Source organism: Parasteatoda tepidariorum, chromosome 8 (genome assembly GCF_043381705.1).
Source record: "Parasteatoda tepidariorum isolate YZ-2023 chromosome 8, CAS_Ptep_4.0, whole genome shotgun sequence".
In the NCBI taxonomy this organism is placed as follows: Eukaryota; Metazoa; Arthropoda; class Arachnida; order Araneae; family Theridiidae; genus Parasteatoda; species Parasteatoda tepidariorum.
Genome location: NC_092211.1, coordinates 54,485,237 through 54,505,350, shown reverse-complemented (window position 1 = coordinate 54,505,350; position 20,114 = coordinate 54,485,237). Strand labels below are relative to the sequence as shown.

Below are 20,114 nucleotides of genomic sequence, written 5' to 3'. Positions count from 1 at the left end.
AAAAATGGAAGTCAGTGTTATCTTTACAGTCTTTTGGTTTTTATACTACCGTTTAAATATAACAAAAGTTTAACTTTAAAGTTACACTTTAGTTTAATTTGTATGACTGAAATATAATAATTATATTTATAATTTTCATTTTACTGTAAATTATAATAGTGGATTTTTTTCTAAAACAATTATTTTTTTGTTATTTAATATTAGTTCTCCATTATGTGAGCAGGTTCTATACTTTATATTTTTGCAAATCCAGCCCTCAGTTCATAAAAATATTTTTCCAGTTCAATAAGTAAAAAAATATATATTCTCTTATTTTTTTAAAATTAAAATTAGTTCTTTACAGTAAGAGTGATTTTTTTTACTTGATTTTTTGAAGTTCTTACCATCAAAAATTATGAATGTATCTAGAGATATTAAAAATAATTCGTAGTTTTTTTAAATTATTGTTTTTAATATTTTGTTTTTCTGTTGTTTTTTATATGTTTAGTTTTAGTTTTCTATTTAAGAACAGGTTTTGTGTTTTATTTTGTAGATACCATACTCAATACATATACCAATATTTTGACAGCTGTCCCAGTTATATTGCTTGTTTTTAAACAAATCGCGTTTTAATCGAAATATTAAAATTACATCATCATTGCTTCACAAAGAAAAAAAACTTTTTTTTTCTTTCAACTTCTTTATAAAAGTCTAATTTTGATTCATGATGATTAAAATCTATCACCCGTTCACAATTTTTTGTCTTTTTTTAATCTTCAAAGCTATTAAATAACCAGTTGTAATAATTTAATAGAAGTATTAATAGCCAACAGGAAACGTGCAAAGTATTTTTCAACTATATTTCAGCCTATTAGCAAGATTAAACTATAGAAGCATAGATTTTACTAAACTAAAATGTAATTGCAATAGTAAATCTATAAAAATCAACTTATTTCTAACACTAATTTGCATGCTATGTTATAAAGATTTAAAATAGTTTTATATGGAAAAAGATCAAAGATATATATATCTCCCCCTTTCGCTTCCTCGCCGTATTTTATTTTATTACTTTTCCTTTTATTTTCTTTTTGTTTNTATATATATATATATATGAAGTGGGAGATAACTGAATAAGAATTGAAAAGAAAAAAACAATTGCAAAAAAAAAATCTCTGAGCTGAGTATGAGGGTGGGAAAGAGATAAAAAAAAATAATAAAAAAAGGGACTATTCTATGAAAAAGAAACTCTAAAAAGAAATCTCTCTAGTGACAGGAAAGCTTAGCCCCGCCCCCCTGCCAGAGCCAAAGAGCCACAAGTCACTCGAAAGAATGATGCATTGAGCATCATGTCTTGCGCATCCCCACTACCCACCAATAGCATCTCTTCATCGATCGGAATAAAATTTAAAGGAACACCAAGAGCAGGATGAGGGAAGAAGGGGAAAAAAAGGAGAAAGAATGAATGTAAGAAGAGAGAGGAGAAAAAAAAAAGAGAAAGAATAAAGGTAGGACAAAAGGGAGAGGGGGGAAATGTATATAAAGATATACCCCGATCGGGCAGGTTGGGGCGTTAGGGTGTTAAAATGATGGTCAAAAGGGTGAGAGTGTAGAATTGATGGCTATTGGTCTGTGTCCAAAGGATGCTCTGGATCAGGGACAAACTACATAAAAGTAGTTCTGTGCATCCTGCTTCGTGTAGCTGGAAAATATGAGAATATGAACGAAGGGATTTTGATTTATGAGTTCGAAATTCTCCTTTTAAGAAAAAGTTATGAAGGAAGCACTGCTTAAGATTCTAAAGCCTCCTCATCGCAAAAGAGCTTTACTTCTTTTGAATTTGTTCTACTATTCAATTTATGAAATACTTCTCACTTTTAAGAAAACATCAGTAAATGTTTCTTTGTTTTATTTTTTCTAGTAAAGTAATTAAATCTTTCATTAAATTAGTCAAATAATATATTGTGTATGCAAGTTACATTATGAGATTATTTCTTGTTCTCGATTCTTTTGCAAAATCTTATAAAAGTTGCTGAATTTTAAGTAAGCAAATAAATATTTTCTCTGTTATTTTTACAACTGCTTATCTATCACCGTTTACACTTTCATTAATACATACCTTAAATAATTTTATTGATAAAAATTAAGTTTTTTTTAGCAAGCTATTATAATGAAAGCCTTATAAAGCTGTTTCACAGCTGTGAAGATGTAAAAGTATCTACTTATATCTAAGGACTTTCACGATTAAAATTATTCTTTAATGGAACATCACAGATTTATAAAATATGTGCATAGATTTATGAAACGTTAGTAGATTAATGAAAAACGTTTATGAGTTGTTCTCAGTCAGTTTTTATTTGTTTCTGATTAATTTTTTATCTCTTTATTTTTAAAAGATCAAAAGCACTGACGTAGTTTAGGGTGTTCAACTTTATGTTACATTTTGTTTTGCAGCGTACAAGCTATAAGATTTAGAACTTTCAAATTACGAAGATGGGTAAATAATTTACAGGGAGTACTGTGGAATAAAGAAATTTGACACTCAATAATTAGTTTGAGAATTATTAACTGTAAAACTTGCAGTAAAAAATACCCTGAGGGCCACACTGCAGCCAGCCGAAATGCAACTAAAGAGTTGAAATTTAATGATCTGAGATCCATTTTATTCATAAATTTAACCCGAGGTTTTTTTTTTTTTTTAATTTTAATTTGCTCGATAGTTACTACAACTTTAAAAGATTTTTCGCGAATTTTTTTCTATCTTTGTGTTTCTGCCTCCCTCTCTCTCTCTCTCTCTCTCTTTCTCTCTTACTCTCTATTTTATTTATTATTTTTTTTCTTGCATTATTATATTACTATGTTCCATTAGCTATTTATCCGTTGTCGTAAGAAATTTGCTTAATCTTTCTTGAGATCTTTATCTTATGAGCTCATGTTTGAGTCGACTTAAAAAATAAGGAAAAAATGAATAAATTTTAAAAAATAATAATTCTGAAAGAGAGAGAAAGTTTAAATGCTTCCAGACAGAGATCCTCATATTTATGTTTAAATTTTCAAAAATATTAAAAAAAAATTACTCAAGAGGGATAAAAACTTTTTCCAATTTTTCCAATTATCTTTTATAATGATCTATTTTTATCGTTACAATAAATCACCGTTTGTACTTCTTTCAGAAGACCGATGTATAAATGAAAAGACTTGTAAATGATAAGTAAACAAAGTCACAGAAATTCATCTTAAAACGTTTTGGTAACTTAATAGCATTTTTATTTTTTTTACTTAACATTATTGATTAACGAAAGCAACAGAGGTGTTAATTAAAATTGAAAACAATTTTACGGTAACATTTATCTTTTAAGGAAACTTCTTTGCATTTTTCAAAACTTTTTACGATTTGTGAGGAAATCTCTGGACATATGAGAATTCAAGAATGACTTTCGTTTTAAAGAAAAAAAATGCAAATTATTTTGTCACCACTGATCTTCGTAATGTGCTCGCAAATACCTCAATCCTTTTCAGAAAACAGTCTAGTCACCCTGAAATGACTGCCCATTATTTTTAGCTCCAACCTTTTTTAACCTTAATCTGCAGGCTAAATATTCATATACCTAAAATAACGTATAACCAATAATCTATGTTTTTTTTCCATTTCATAAACGAAGTATTGCAACATTGGGAAGATTGAGAATGAATTGGAAATGCAATCAATGAATAAATAAAAGAGGCATTTAAATGAGAATCATTTAAATGGTGCTTTACTGTATATAAATATATCATTTACAAGTAAAGTTATTTCTTATCTCATTCTTCTCAGTTTGTCACTATTACTAAAGTTTTTTTTTCTTTCTAAATACAGCTGATTATTTTTTAAATACGAGTAATCGTTAGGGGTTAAAGAAGTATACTTAGTAGCGTATCATAAAATATTAACACCATAAGTACTTATCTTAAAGAATCAAGTTCATGTAAATCACTTAATTAATAATCTGGCTTTTTTTAATCCGAGCAATGCTTGGCACAACAACTATTTGTTGTATAAAAAGTGCTTAAAAAAAACTTTTTATTTATTTTTTGCTTGTTTATTGATTTTTTGAACTATAACCCTATTTTTTATTGGTTGACTTTATTATAAGCTTTATTTAAAGACGTAAGCTCTGTTTACTTAGAATATGTAATACGTCTAGGAAATTTTAAATTCAAATGATTTTGCCGGCATGCGAATAGAAATAAATTTCAGTGACTAAATGTGGTGAAAACTTACAAAGCATAGTGTCAAAACCGATAACTGATGATAATAATAGCTCTTAATAGCAACTGTTGATCATAATAGTTTAATAAACGATAACAAAAACTTATGTTATCTAAAAATAACGACGTAATGATTTTAATTCCACTTTTTATTCTTGCTACATAAATAATATCACCAGGGTTATTCTATTTAATAGAATAAAATGTTAAGTATTTTTTTTCTGAAAATAGTAAATACTATATGTTTTAGTTATGTTTAAATCTTTAATTATACTTTTCTTTAATTATTCTTTTAATTTATTTCCATAATAATCATTTTCACTGTTTTCACCTATGAAAACCTGTCAGCATACGGCGTGAGTAAAGTCCCTCCAACAAAAATACCAGTCCATTATTTAAATTTCCTACTTCAGTAGCGCTTTTTTTTTAATATTGTTACTTTTATTTAGACATTGTATACTGAGTTTAAAAAAAAGCAGAACAAAAAAAATATATTATTTGATTCTTTACGGGTAATATCACTGTAAAAGAAAACTATTGTTATCATCGCTTGCAGGGGTAGAGAGGAAGATACAAAAATCAAACTACAACATAATGGTAATATTTTTCTCGAGCAGTTGAAGGTAGGCGAACTGCCTTAAGGCCATGTAAACACAACAATCACAGAAATGAACCTTATCTAGGCAACAGGAGCATATTTGAAGGCTGAGTGATCTTTTCTCGCGGCTCTCTGCCTCCTACAATCCTTGATGCTCTTGCGCTTCTTTTATCCAACCGACCATGCTCCCTGCTCTTTTTCGTTCTTCTATATAATATTTTTTTTCTTTAGCTATCCACATTTTCATTTTTTCTCCATCAATTCTTCTAGTGCGCCTTTTAAGCAATTTTCTCTCTTTTGTTGTATCATACAGTCGCTAACCATGCCTCTGTTTGGGTTGTATAATGTCATCGTTTCCAGCAAAATATGGAAAAGATACTGCATATGAAAAGAAGGAAGAGCGATTAGCTCTGCCAAAAGCATAAACATACAATGAAAACTGAAAAAAAAGGAAGTCAAAATGCTGTATTTATTGTTTATTTATTTTATTGATAAAAAATTACTGTGTAATTACATAAACTTGGTTTATGTTATTTATTTATCATTACATTTAATGGTGATTTCATCCGTTTTATTTATATTTTGTTTGAATTTTACGGTCAAAAGCTGGTTAGAAGGGGTCACTTTCTTAACAAGTTGAAATGTTTTTTTCGGTATTTTTTCCCTTAAAATTCCCTATCATTTAAGATATAGGGACTTTAATTTGGATTGATTAGGGCATTGATTTACTTTTAGATGTTATTTAATTAATATAGCATCGTTTTCTTCAGTTGTATTATTGCATAAAAATGTAATTATACTATGTAATTGTACAATGTAATTATATAATTTAACTTAGGAACTTACATAATTACAATAACGGTCATTGACGCAAATGTAGTTGTTATTTTGATTTAATTATTACTACACAATGTTAAAATATAATATTATTGTATTTATTATTGTAGTTGAATAACTTACATAATATTGTAATGATTGTCGAAAAAACTATACTTATCGTAATTTAACATTTTTTTCTGGTTTAATGAGAAATGTTTATTAAATCCATGTTAACATCATAAAGTTAGGGAATTTTTTCAGCAAACTTATACTTATTCATTTCTGTCTAAAAAAAAACACCAGGGATTTGCCTTTTGAAACTGCTTGCGATTTTCGGAGCTAATGATACAATTTTCTAATAGTTCTCACAGAATACAATTTTAAATAACTTATTTTTAAAATTTGAGAAACCTTAGCTCTTTTCTACAGACAACTGTTAAACAATTAACATGACTTCTGGCATTGGATGCAAATATTTACTCAAACTGTTAGCTAAATCCAAATCCTAAACAACACGAAAAAGACTTATTTAAATGATATCTTTTTAGATTTTTAATGAACTAAGCTAGGACCTGCATAAAAGGGTAAAATCCAGAAGTATTTGGTGGATATTGAAAACTATGTGTATGTTTTCTTAAACTTCAATGTTTTAAAAAACATCTCTTATGAGACCTGTTTTTCTTCTTTTCCAGTAAAAAGACAAATTGCGCTTTTATAGATAAAATAAGGTAAAATTAAATAAATTCCGAAAAAATAAAATTTAGGAAATTAAATTTTGTGTAATTAGAGTGATTGGGAAATATGTGTTTCTCCGGGTTTTTTAATATATTCGTAGATACAAATTCACTTTAATATGAATTCAATAACGATGTTTACTGTTCAAAATAATTAAATAATACCCAGTTGACATAAATGTAAACCGAAAAGTATATAACATGTAACAAGCTTTTACAAACTGTTGCTTAATTAAAAATGCTTATTTTGCAAAATATTTCTATTTCTTACTTATAGTATAGCTTTAATTCTTACATTTTTATCTCAATTACAATTATCTCATTTGCTTTCAATATTTAAATTTTTATCTTAAATTTTTTCTCAATTTTTGAAATAATAAAAATTTGGAAGTACTTGCATGCGCAATATGATTTATGAGTATTTTTTAGACTACGTTTCAAATAAATCATTCTTTTAAGTTTCAGAACAATTATTTAAGGTTCGAAAAAATACTGTACCAACATCAAATTAATTAACTTTTTCCGTAGAGAAAATTGCAACTTTCTCTGAGATGACGCAATGTTTTCATAAACTTACAAAAATATTAATAAAGACTAAACTAAATTATGAAAAGAACTGAACCTCATATTTAAAAAATAAGAAAAAAAAACTTTTTTTCATTTGCGAAAATAGTTTTTTAAATCCTGGACGTCAAAGCTTCATTCAAAGAAAAAAAAATTCAACTTTCTGCATTTTTAAATAAGATTAAATGTAAAACCAAGAATAAATACCAAGAAAAATAATAAGAATAGGATCCCAACAAAGAAAGAGAAGAGGAAAAAACACAAAGAATCCCAGGATTACGCCTGATATTAAAAGCTGCCTTCTTAGATAAATAAATAAATCCTCCGATTTACACTCTAAGCTCTTTAATGGCTTAACGTAAACATTTAAATCTACAGAAACTGGAGTCGGAAAAAAAAACGAGAAACAGAAGAAAAAAAAGTTAACTTTCCATTTTTTTTTCAACTAATACAACGAGAAGAATGCTTTTTCAAAATGTGGTTTACCGTTTGAAAACCAAATGGCATTGAAGGAAAATTTTCAAAAAAGAGAGAAAGAAAAGAACGACTTTTACACCGCACGCCTCCCCCTGGACAGGCAGACAGACAGGAAAAGAATATAAATGTATCTATGTGTACCCAAACCTTATCGGGGCAACACAGGCATGAGGAAGACCAGGCTTGTGGTATTAATCCAAGAAAAGCCCCTGCTCTCTTAGGCCTTTTATCAGCTAGGCTACGCACAAAATTCGCGCATAAAAACCCTCCCGCTTTGCCCTCTCTCTCTCTCTCTCCCTCCTCACCGCCTGTTTCAACCATTCTTTCTCAGCAACGTTGACCACCCCCTTTCCCTTCTAGCTGCTCTTGAGCTTCTACCGAAAACAATCTCTTTTCCTCCAGTAAAAGTTTCTCAATCCTTCTCCCTAGCATCACTTTTCACCGCTGATACTTTCTGACTGTCCTCATCTTCTCTTTCCTCAAAAGGCATTGTCTGTACCTCTTTTGTTCTTAAATTTTTCCCTCCTCCTTGTACACTGCCTTGAAAACTCCCTAAAATCCTTAAAACTTTTGGGGGAAAAGCAGGAAGATTACTAAAAGCCACTGACAAGTTTTCCTAGAAGGGTTAAGGTTTTTTTTTTCTTTTTCTTGCTTCTTTCATTATTTGTTGTTAAGGCTGGCGTGTTGGCGGAATGAGTGTCATAGCTTTCCCTATCTGGCGACCGAATGCTGTGTTTCTGAGATTTTCTGTTTTGTTGTTTTCTTTACGACTTTAAAGTATTGTTGTATCATTACCTTTTTTTTCTGTTCATTCTTTTTCGGTGTGAAATCTCTTTTCGGGCTTAAATAAAATCTTTTTGCGTGGGAATCTGTCTTGGGTGATAAGACAGATAAATGGTGCAACTTTCGAAAACCAAATCTGGTTTTGGAAAATTTTTACGAAATCAAATAAGCTCTTAGGGGGATGAGATTTTTCTAAATACATTCTTATTAAGTTTGCAATAAGAAACAGCATTTTGAAAGCAAGTTTTATTTAAATGCTGTTTTTAAATCTTTCAAGAAAGAAAATTTCAGAATAGGAAATAAAATCTTTTGAAATGGGATACATTTGTTTCCGGAGCAAGAAAAATAAACTATAAACTATATGTTAAATAAATAATCCCAAGAAACTGAAGCGTTAAGATATGACTTGATTAAAAATTTCGTTCGGTTCTGATTTCGAGTAATAAGCAATGCAAAATATACAAATTGGAAATAACAGTCAATATGTTTGAAGCACTTAAAAACAAGCATCCATTTTCAAGACTTGCCAGAGGTGAGTAAAATGAAGCAAAAGTGATTTGAAATGCAAAGTTGCTAGCTTTGTTTTTCACCTTTATTGTTCGTTGGCAACTTTACGTCTAATATTTCAAGTCACTTGTCATTCACGTCTGGCAAGACTTGAAAATGGGCTCCCGATTTTGAGAGTTTGAAACCTGTTGATTTTTATTTCCAATTTGTAATATATTTGAAACAAATCAAATTTTTAATTAAGTAATATAAATTATATTTTCATAAAATTGACAACCGACTTCTAAGAAGTGGCGACGACAAACCAACGTTTAATTTCATTTTCTCAAAAATTGAAAACTTTTTGCGTATCATTTAAATCAACAAAACGATAATTAATAAATAAACTCTATACAATATTATTTGTTTAATAAAAAGAACTTATTTAAGCTATGTTAAGTAAGAAAGATGAGAGTTACTTTTTCATGTATATCATAGACATACGAGTAAAATTGCAATGATTAGCACAAAGCCGTCTCTGGCTTTTGTTTCTTTTAACACCGTTTTTAACTCAATTCAATAACGAAAGTTCTAAATTTTAATTTTTTTCTTATATTTCAAGCAAAATTTTGCAAAAATGTCGAAATGATTTATTTTTTTTAATCTCTCTGTGAAAGACTGTATTGTGACAGTGGCGTTCATGTCTGTGATAAATTAAGAATTATTCAGTTTTATATTACCATTCGACTTTATTCTTTAAAAACATAAAATAATAATTATATTTTAACAACATTGTGATTACTTTAGAAAACTAATGGAATTATCAAACGTATTGAATAAGAGGGGAGATCTTATTTTCATGATTTATTCTCCAGAAAGCAAGTCTTTAGTCAGATCTACTCCGTAAAAAGTTCAAATCATGGTAAAAGTTTCGGTGCCGGTGCTTTTTACCGGAACATGCTACTGAACAAAAAATCAGATATACAATAATTTTTACACTAATAATTATCGTAAAATCACTAAATCACTCGGAAAGTGGACTTTACGGAAGATGCACCCAAAGTGTCGATAATTTATACCATAATCAGATCTGGAACTCTTTGCAATGTACTCACTTTGCCTAGTAAGATGTTGAAAATCTAAATAAATTTTTAGATCATAATTCCGTATTTAACTGGGTTTTCTTCCTTCTTTAGAATTATGCTAAGGGTGTCATTGCAAAAATTTAATCCTTAATTTGATTCTCTCCATTCTCTCTTAATTTATTATTTTCCATGCAGACATAAAACAGTTAATACAATTAATCAATACGATACAATTAATACAATACAATAAGGCCATTCGAGATAGTTTACTTTTGTACCTTCAATCGTAAATCTAATTTTGAGTGACAATAAGCGCCATGCAATTATTTGTAGAGTTATGGTACAAGGGTTATAGTAGAGATATACAAGAGTTATAGTGTCATAGATATAGAGATGCTTAAGCTGTACAATATATTTTTTATAATTTTAATTTTGTTGTTGTTTAGGTGTGGTTTCAGAATAGAAGATCGAAAGAGCGGCGAATGAAACAGCTAAGTTCTATGGGTGCAAGAAGGCATTTCTTTCGCAGCCCCAGAAGAGCGATGCGACCACTTAGGCCGGGAATGTCACCTGATGGCCTTGATGACAGTCCGGACATGGTGTCCGGACCTAATTCTGGCTATTCTTACTTCTCAGGTAAGTGACCGATTTTAATCACTACTTTACTTACTTAATCAAGCATCCACTTCAGAAGCACTTAATACAAGTATATATGAGACTTTAGGTCTCATTTATTTTTGCTTATAGATCAAAGTACCATTAATTTAACACAAATTTTGCGTCATTTGATTTATGACATGCATGAAACCTTTACTATTTTTTTTTTCATCTGGAGCACTGGGCTTTATGCTTGACAGAAAAGTTTCAAAAATACTTACACTGTTAGAAATTTCTCGAAAAAATTGATTAAATAACAATTTATTGAATGGTTATTTTACCAAATTTAATCAAAACAGTCAAATAACCATGAATAAAATGGTAATAAAACTGTTAAGTTTGAGAAAAACTGTTTAGTAACTGTTTTCACCTAATACGGTTAAACAACCAGAATTTTATCTCACAATTAGAACAACCTAATCAAGCTACTTAGTTCCTTGCAAATGCGTACATATCATAGCCGAGCGGGCTTATATATCAATCTCATGACCACAGAAATAGAGTTCGAGTGCAGTGTAGATACCACACTATTTCATCCATTCCCTTCAACACATGAAGAATTTCCAGTGTCCGGCACTCTCCAGTGCCCATTACCATACGAAAAGCCGAGCTCTTTTGTCTAGTTAAATAATTAATTTTTTTTAAGTTTTTGAAAAATGCTAGTTGTAAATGGTAAAAAAGCCGTATAGTTTTGTATTCAGGGTTTTATAACCATACTTCTTGTAAATGGTTTCAAAACCATACGGGAAAAAAATGTTCTTTACCGTAAACTTTACGGTTAATCGAAAGGACAGACAGCTGCCAGTTATTTTACCATAATTTTAGAATGAAAATTTTAACGGTGTAGCTAAAATTGTTCTTTTTTTTTTCTTGTAATCCAAAAGGTTTATCTGCGTTCCTTTTTAAAACTAAAGATCAAACAGTCAAATGTAATCGATTTGTTTGAGGGCACAATAATTCTCACGAAACTTTTTAATTGTGAATAATTTTGATTTCTTTCTCGTTAGAATAATTTTTTCAAAGTAATTTATGTTGTTTAAATAAAGTACAATGAATTATTGTGTTACTATAAGTATATAAAAGTTTCAAGAATTGTAAATTTACGATGCACTAAAAAAAGTAGTGAATTGAATTTCAAAAGATGGAGAAAAAAAAGTTTATTTATTTTTTATACGCGTATTTTGTTTAATTATTTAAGAAATTAAATCAAATATGCTAATCATCCTGTCAAAAATCAAACATAATTACGAGTGAAAACCAATGTGTGACCATAATAATATGCATATAAATAATATAAAGTGTGAAAAAAAAATCTGTAGGGAAAAATAGGCAAAAAGGCAAATAGGCAAATAGGCAAAAAGTTCTACGTAAAATCTTTTCAAAATAACGATTTTAATGATTTTAATTCAGTGATCCTATTTAAAAATGTATAATACACTTAAAAAAAGTATATTTAATTTTCATTCATGGAAACACTACTCGAAGGGTTTTAAAACCTCTTTTTGATTTAACGCCATTTAATATTTTCCTGTTAACTTACTTTAACTGATTAAAATCAATAATTCATGAAGAAGCATAAAATTAAAAATTTGTCACGTGAGCTTAAAAGGGAATAGTAATATAACTTATACAGATCTAATTTACTTTTTAAATTTTATCTAAAGCAATTGAATAGTTACAACTAAATAGCAAACATAATAGCATGAACAAATTATAAGTACTAAATTAACGTAATTATAAAGCTGACAAGGAAAGATTTTCTCAAACATTTCGCCACTTTCTGTAAAAATGTAACTACTAACTTTACCCTCAAGTTTGTAAGCTACTCCTACGCTTAATAGAAGCAGAAGATCTTGTACAGCGCTCAACTGCATAAAAATAAAAACATTCGACAACAAAACCCCAAACACAAACTAAATCGTCATTCATTCCGAATCATGTCAGTCATGTGTCTACCAGGCCGATGACAAAATGATGGTTGGGGTCGTTAATTATGGTCGTCGACGTTCACGCTCTCTGATCCCGATAAACACAAGCAATTGACTTCACTTCACTGCCAGCGTAGATTAACCGAAAATAATACTGGAAAAATCGTTTTCTTTTTCGTGCTGCTGCTGTCTTTAGTTGTTATCATCTGCAACGAACCAGATAAAAGTACCAGCTGAGCATTTACCATTAAATTCCTTTCGCCAAAACAAGTGGTAACACTTTTGCGAAAAATCTTCTTTGTCTTAAAAGGGGGATGGTCTTTTAGATCAGTTTAAAAGCATCTCTTACTAAGTGTGGGTTCGAGTGGTGTTTTTTGAGACAATGATCTATATTTATTGAAACCAACGAACTACGAATATGATTTCTATGAACCATATAGTGAGGATAAATTGGAGCTTATGTTTTGCCTTTTGCTTGTTTTAGGATAAAAATGATGGGTTATTATACGGATGCCGCACGCGCCAATGTTTTTAAGTACTTTATTTTCTTTGATTTTTTCTTCTTTTTTTTTATCTTTTTACGTAAAACTGTATTTTCTTTCAGTTTTGGTATAAAAAAATTTTTTAAAAAGGTAAGAAATACATTAAATATGCTCTCAGCAGAAAAAAAGTAACAAATATAATAAATATGCTATCAGCAGAAAAAAAGTATTTCGTCTACCGTAAAATTCTGTCCATGAAAGAACATGCTCCATTATGCAAGGATGCAAAAAATGCCTTTACAAAAAAAGAAAAAGAAAAAAAAAAAGAAGAAGAAAAATGTATGGCTTTTTTTTTTCTTTTTAAATTTGTATGTCAGATGTACCGTTTAGTTCTATCGAATACTTCCGTTACAAATTTGAAAATGCATGCACATACTCTTAAGCGCCACATATGCCATGCCTCGTTCAGCTGGAACATTTTATTTTATGACAGTCGTTGAACAGCAGACCCAATTTTTCGGGTTTACGACTACTAATGTTCAACTCCGTAGCCTTGTAATTTTGAACCATATTCAAAAGACAAGGGAACTCCTGGATCAAGTATTGGGAGAAATTTGCCTTCTTGGAGGACTTTTTGATGGAACTAACCAGCATTTGCATTACAAGGAGAGAAAGATCACGAGGCCCTCCCACGGTAAGCCTGATTTCAAGGAGACTCCAACTCATGATCAGTCTACCACTAAGGATATTTTACGTCAACAAACAGTCGGTGCCAGCCGGATGCGAGATTAGTATCGACCAGCCATCGCCGGGATTCGAACCCGGTTCACCTAATTGGAAGGCGAACACTCTATCCCCTGAACTATCACGACTCTATCTAGCTAGAACATTACCAAAGAGTTAAAGAGTAAATACCATACCACTTTGTCTTATAAAAGAACGTTTTGCATTACTGTAAAAAATAGACGTGTACTTTCGCTGACAGAACTTTCCTGTAGATCTGATATCAATAAACTTATTTGCTTTAGACCTTGATGTACTAGACTGCAATTTTTAAATTCCTCATAACAGGCTGGTGAAATATTAAATTACAATTTCTTTTTTTAATGAGTAAAAATTAATGCATGTCTAAGCTTTACTTCTTCAGATCTTTTTCTATTTTAATGTCTATTAAGTTATTCAAAACAAATTGAAAGCGGCAAAAATACTGCTCAATGACCATACAACTTTTGAAAGCTAGTTAGAAAGGAATCAAAGAATATTAGAACAACCATTGTTCAACTCTTCTTACACAAATATAAAATAGACAGATGGTGGTCTTGTATTAAAATCAAATTTATAGATGAATAAGAATTTTAATTCCCAATTCAGCTATACAGTATGTGTAAAGTAGTTTCATCTAATAGCTGTCCAGCTGTCATCTAATTGCTCTTTGTTACTTAACACCAATTTATGGCTTTATTCATGACGCTTTTTTTTTTTTTTTTTTTAAAAATTAATAACGAACGCTGACTCCGCTTTTTAAACTATTTGAAATAGGAATTAAAACAATTGATTTTTAATTAATCTTAGTCATTCTGAAATTAAAAAGTATCGGTATTAATTAAGTCCATTAAAAGTACAGAGCTAACAACAAGCACTTTTCTTCTAATCCCGATCCTTGCTGACAAAAGTAGTAAATCAGTAAAAATGTACTCTTATTAAAAGGCACTAAAGCATGTATCAACTAACGAAAAACAAACAGTGAGCTTAAAAGCTACTAATGCACCACAGATTCAAATGAAAGTTAAGTGTCGAGGTCAGTACAAACATAAAAAAAATCGTTCAATTTAAAAGGGAGAATGTTGTAATGGGTGGGAGAGCGTACGAAATAAAAAAAGATGAACAGGCAAAAACACTGCAGAAGTGGACCCCCTGTCGAGTACACAAACGCTTATTATAGCAACTCCCCATGCATTATCCCCGTAACTCTCGTAAATCGTATTTTGCAACATCATTTCGCTCTCCACCTCCCTCTGTGTAACAAAACTTGGGGGTGTTCATAAGTGCCCCTTGTTTTCACAATCGGGGAACACTTGGTTTTAGACCCTTTTCAAAAAATCTCCGTTTTTTTGTTCCCTATTTCGTACGCCTACCAGATGGTGAGCCTCTCTCTGACTTTTGTAAGCATCCAAAGCTTACATTTTGAGTGTTTTTTTTTCCCTTTAAAATTTCAAAAACATCATGTTTTTTTTTATTTGATCATTGTAAAAAAAAAATTCAATAAAATCTGGTGAATCATGGAGAAAAAAATTTTTTTTTTAAAAAAAGCATATTTCCAGTATTGTACTCATTTTAAATGTTGATGTGGATTTTAATAATAATTTTGAAAGCTGCCTCGTTTAATATATAATGCATTTCAGACAGTTTTAAATTATGCATTCCATGCAATTTTAGTTAAATTGCGTGGAAAACGCATTTCGTGCAATCTTAAAAGAAGCATTTCTAGCAATTTAAATTTTAAAGTATACCTACACTTTAAAAAGATACCTGACTTTAAAAAACTACGGTAAAAAGTACCGACATCCTTGTACCGTAAAGTAGTTTTACGGTAAGGTTTCATGTGTTATATTTTACAGTAATTGATTAACTACAGGGTCTTAGAATAAATATTTCAGTAAAAATTACTCAATATCAGAATTATTTTTCCATAAAAAGCAAAAATGTTTTTCAAAATATTCAGACAAATCAAGATTAAACTTAAGATTTGGTCTGCATCATGTTAGTTTAACTACTCATTTAGTCAAGTTGCATTAATGTGCTGAAAATATATGTAAAGAATAATGATAAACAAAAAGTATTAAAAACTGAATAAGATAAACAAAAACAAATTGTTAAAATCATTCATTTTAAATTATTCATAAAAATAAAGACAACTTATTGAAACAACTTATGTGAAAGGATAATTTGGAAAATGTGAATAACTAATATTTAAACTAGCCATTGCGAAAAATATATAATTAATCACTTTGGTTACACTTTCACATGAAAACGCACACTCGTGAAACATTGATGTTATTTCAAAGGAAAGGAACATATTTTGGATGTACTTAATTTCTCAGAGGAAATAAAAGAACATAATAGTACTTGCTATTAAAAAATTGCAAATATTTGATAATTTCGTTTTTTTTTCAATAAAAATTATTCGCTGTCAAAAAAAGTCAAGAAAAGTTTAAGGTTAAATGAAAAAATTCGAAAAAGGAAGTTTCGGAATAACAAATTGACTCATGTAAACATGAATAAATATTTTTGAATTATTCCCTTATATTTAACGTAAGCCAATTTCTTACTCAAAACCATGATCAACATAAGTGTAAACTAAGTTCTCCAACAAAATTAATCCCCCTAAAGTAGTGAAGTAGTTACTAAATTGCAAAGTAGTTTGTAGTCACTACATTAAGAAAGGTAGTTGTAGTTGTAGTTGTAGTTAACTACAAAAATAATATTTTTCCGACCACTGGTTGAAACGTAGCAAGACGCATTTCCATAACACATTTTATAACCGTTGTTGAACAACCGACCCAATTTTTGAGTTTACGACTGAGTTACTACTAATGTTCAACTCTGAAGCCTTGCAATTTTGAACCCAATCCAGAGGACAAGGGAACTTCTGGAACAAGTATTCGATAAATTTGCCTTCGTGGAGGACTTTTTGAGGAGACTAACCCGCATTTGCGTTACATAGAGAGGAAAACCTCCTATGGTTAGCCTGGTAGCAAGAAGACTCTAACCCATGATCATTTTACCACTGAGGATATTTTATGTCAACACTGTGGTCGGTGTGAGCTGGGTGCGGAATTCAACTATTCGAACCATCTCAATTCATTGGAAGGTGNAATCTTTAAAACCTTCTAATCTTTGTCCACTATGTTTTAAAAAACTTTATTTGTGAAAACCTTCAGCGTGGCGGACAGCTGGCCGCCTTAGGCGGCTAGTGTAAAGAATAAAGATAAACAAAAAATGTTAAAAACCGAATAAGATAAACAAAAACAAATTGTTTAAATCATTCATTTTAAATTATTCATGAAAATAAAGACAACTTATTGAAACAACTTATGTGAAAGGATAAGTTGGAAAATGTGAATAACTAATATTTAAACTAGTCATTACGAAAAATATATAATTAATGACTTTGGTCACATTTTCACATGAAAATGATCACTCGTGAAACATTGATGTTATTTCAAAGAAAGGAAACATATTTTTGATATACTTAATTTCTCAGAGGAAATAAAAGAGCATAATGCTTGCTATTAAAAAATTGCAAATATTTGATGATTTCATATTTTTTAAATTAAAATTATTCGCTGTCAAAAAGAGACATAAAAAGTTTAAGGTTAAATGAAAAAATTCGAAAAAGAAAGTGTCAGAATAACAAATTGACTCATGTAAACATGAATAAATATTTTTTAATTATTCCCTTATATTTAACGTAAGCCGATTTCTTATTCAAAACCTCGTTGAACATAAATGTAAACTAAGTTCTCCTACAAAATTAATCTCCCCAAAGTAGTGAAGTAGTTACTAAATTCCAAAGCAGCTTGTAGTCACTACATTAAAAGAAATAGTTGTAGTTAAGTACATTTACAATAAAGTAGTTGTAGTAAACTACAAAAATAATATTGTTTTTCCGACCACTGGTTGAAACGTAGCAAGACGCATTTCCATAACACATTTTATAACCGTTGTTGAACAGCCGACCCAATTTTTGAGTTCACGACTACTAATGCTCAACTCTGAAGCCTTACAATTTCGAACACAATCCAGAGGACAAGGGAACTTCTGGATCAAGTATTGGATAAATTTGCCTTCATGGGGGACTTTTTGAAGAGACTAACCTGCATTTGCGTTACATAGAGAGGAAAACCACGAAAACCTCCTATGGTTAGCCTGGCGGCAAGGAGACTCTAACCCATGATCGGTCTACCATTGAGGATATTTTATCAACACTGTGGTCGGTGGGAGCTGGGTGAGGAATTCAAATATTCAAACCATCTCTAGGATTCGATCTCAATTCATTGGAAGGTGAACGCTCTAACCATTGAGCCATCACGGCTCAATAACGCATTAAACTGTTTGAATTTTTATCACACTGTCTGTTTAAAAGACAATTTGAATTCATCACTATGCATGCCACTTCATTTTATTTTACTTAACACACTCCTGTGATGTATACTGTCATTTCCCTTAATTGAAATCGAAACATCCTTGTAAGTCGTTTTCTGAAGTAAATCACCCCCTCATGGTCTCAGAACCAGAGTAATTATTAACTCATTTCATTAGTTAAGCAAAGACATTCTTTGCTTTTGTCTCCGAAATCACTTGATCCTCCGAAAGTCTTAAGAAATTAAAGGCTTTGTAATGATACACACTTTAAAAGTTTACCTTTCGTAAGAGAACTGGAGCGCATGTGAGCTTCCGTTGATAGCAAGCTTTCCAACAAAACTGGAAGCAATTAACTGATTACAGAAAGGCAACGATAAATCGATTAAGGGCGACTCGGAAGCTGTGCTCATCGATTAAGCGATTAACCGACAAATCGTTTTTTAATTGAAAGTTAATCGTGAAGTATGCCGGCATAGATCCGCCATGGCGATTGTCGTTTTCGATTAGAAGAACTGTTATTAATCAGTTACGGTTGAGAGCTGTTTTTAAAACGATTTTCCTCTTGAGGCTCGCCAGCTAGATTTAATAGTTTTTAAAACGATCTCAGAGAGAAATTCGGAATCATTTTTGGACATCTGGAAAATGTGGATTTGATCGCTGATGACGTTCATGTTGTGTTTTATTCTTTTGTTGATCGTAATGAGGATTTTCGAAGATAACTATTATGAGAACATTTTTATATGTTTCAATTTATTAAAGTAATAGTTCTGTTAATTGCTAAAAAAAATTGTTCTAATAAAATTAGTAACGAATTTAGATAGACAAACAACTTCGTCTCATTATTTAAGAAAATTTGTTTCAATTTTACATATGTTCTATAAACTATAGCAAATATTATTTCCTAATCCGCTTTAGTTTGATGTTAATGCTATTAAAAATTAAGCTTTTTTTTTTCTTTTATCAAAATTATGTTTTGAAAATGGTCTCAAAAACTAACTTATGCTTTTACCTTATTAGATGCTTCTTTTCATTTAATTGCATTATTTATTTTAAATCATCTAAACTCCAAAAATTATATTTTCGATGTAAATTTATTAATAATTCATTTTCATTCCATAATAATTCATTTTCATTCCATAATAATTCATTTTCACTCCATAATAATCATTTTCATTCCATAATAAATCATCTCTTATTTGAAACGTAAAAGTGCGTGTTCAAAAAGTGCTAAACAATTATAATTATCTAAACCCATTAGCCTGTTTCGAGTTCAACCTATTTGCTTACCGAAATTACTGACTGGAAAGCACTTGAATAAAGAAAATTCCTCCATAGTTTAATATTACCCACGACTTTGTGAATGCATCCTATAGGGTCCGATTACAATTCAAAAGCTAAGTTGGTCAACTACGTACCTATTTATTCAATCAATTTCTTAAAGTTTCATTTTTTCATTTGCTTCATACCAAATGTCAATGTATTTAAAGGTATTCAAACCAATGTATTTAAAGGTAACTAGCTGTGAAATTTTAGTGAAGGTATTTAACTTTACGCTTTTTGAAACAAAGAAAAAGTTAAACTTATATGTTTTTTTTATTTTCCTATTCCTTAGAAAAATTTCAAACTGTCAAGCTAAACAAGCGCATCATAGCCATAAATGATTTTGAAAAGTTGTCACTCGTAAAAAGTTTTAAATCTTACTTCAAATCTTAGAGAACCAATAAGCAAAATTTCAGACATCGGGCAGCAAATAAATTAACAAGTTGCTATAAGAAAAAATAATTTCTGTATTAAATTATTATTCAATATCATAAACTATCTGCAGTGCGAAAGAATAAAGTATAATCTGACTGAAGATTTCTTTTACATGGCTAGATTTCTTTTTATCATGGCTAGAATTTTTAAAATTAACTTAAACAAATTATTTTATTTTGATTATACTTATTTAATTTAATTATATTTAAATCAATTGAAACTGGCGTATTTCTTAAGAAATTTTCGCCTTAGACAGATTTAAAAGTGAAAGTATGAAGGAAAACTTCCTATTTGATTTTATCTTCTTAATTATTGCTAATACATAATTGTTTCAAGTGTGGAAATTCTATCTTCAAATTAAATGTTATAAAAGTCAT

General features: G+C 29.9%; 1 protein-coding gene across 2 annotated transcripts in view; it reads left to right on the top strand.

Moving 5' to 3' along the window:
• LOC107449891 (LIM/homeobox protein Lhx5) overlaps positions 1-20,114 on the top strand; it is a 213,259-nt gene that overhangs the window by 149,775 nt on the left and 43,370 nt on the right. For both annotated transcript variants that reach the window (XM_016065571.3, XM_016065562.3), the window contains exon 4: positions 10,217-10,406. In XM_016065571.3, the coding sequence (XP_015921057.1) occupies positions 10,217-10,406 (190 nt within the window). The remainder of the gene's footprint in view (positions 1-10,216; positions 10,407-20,114) is intronic.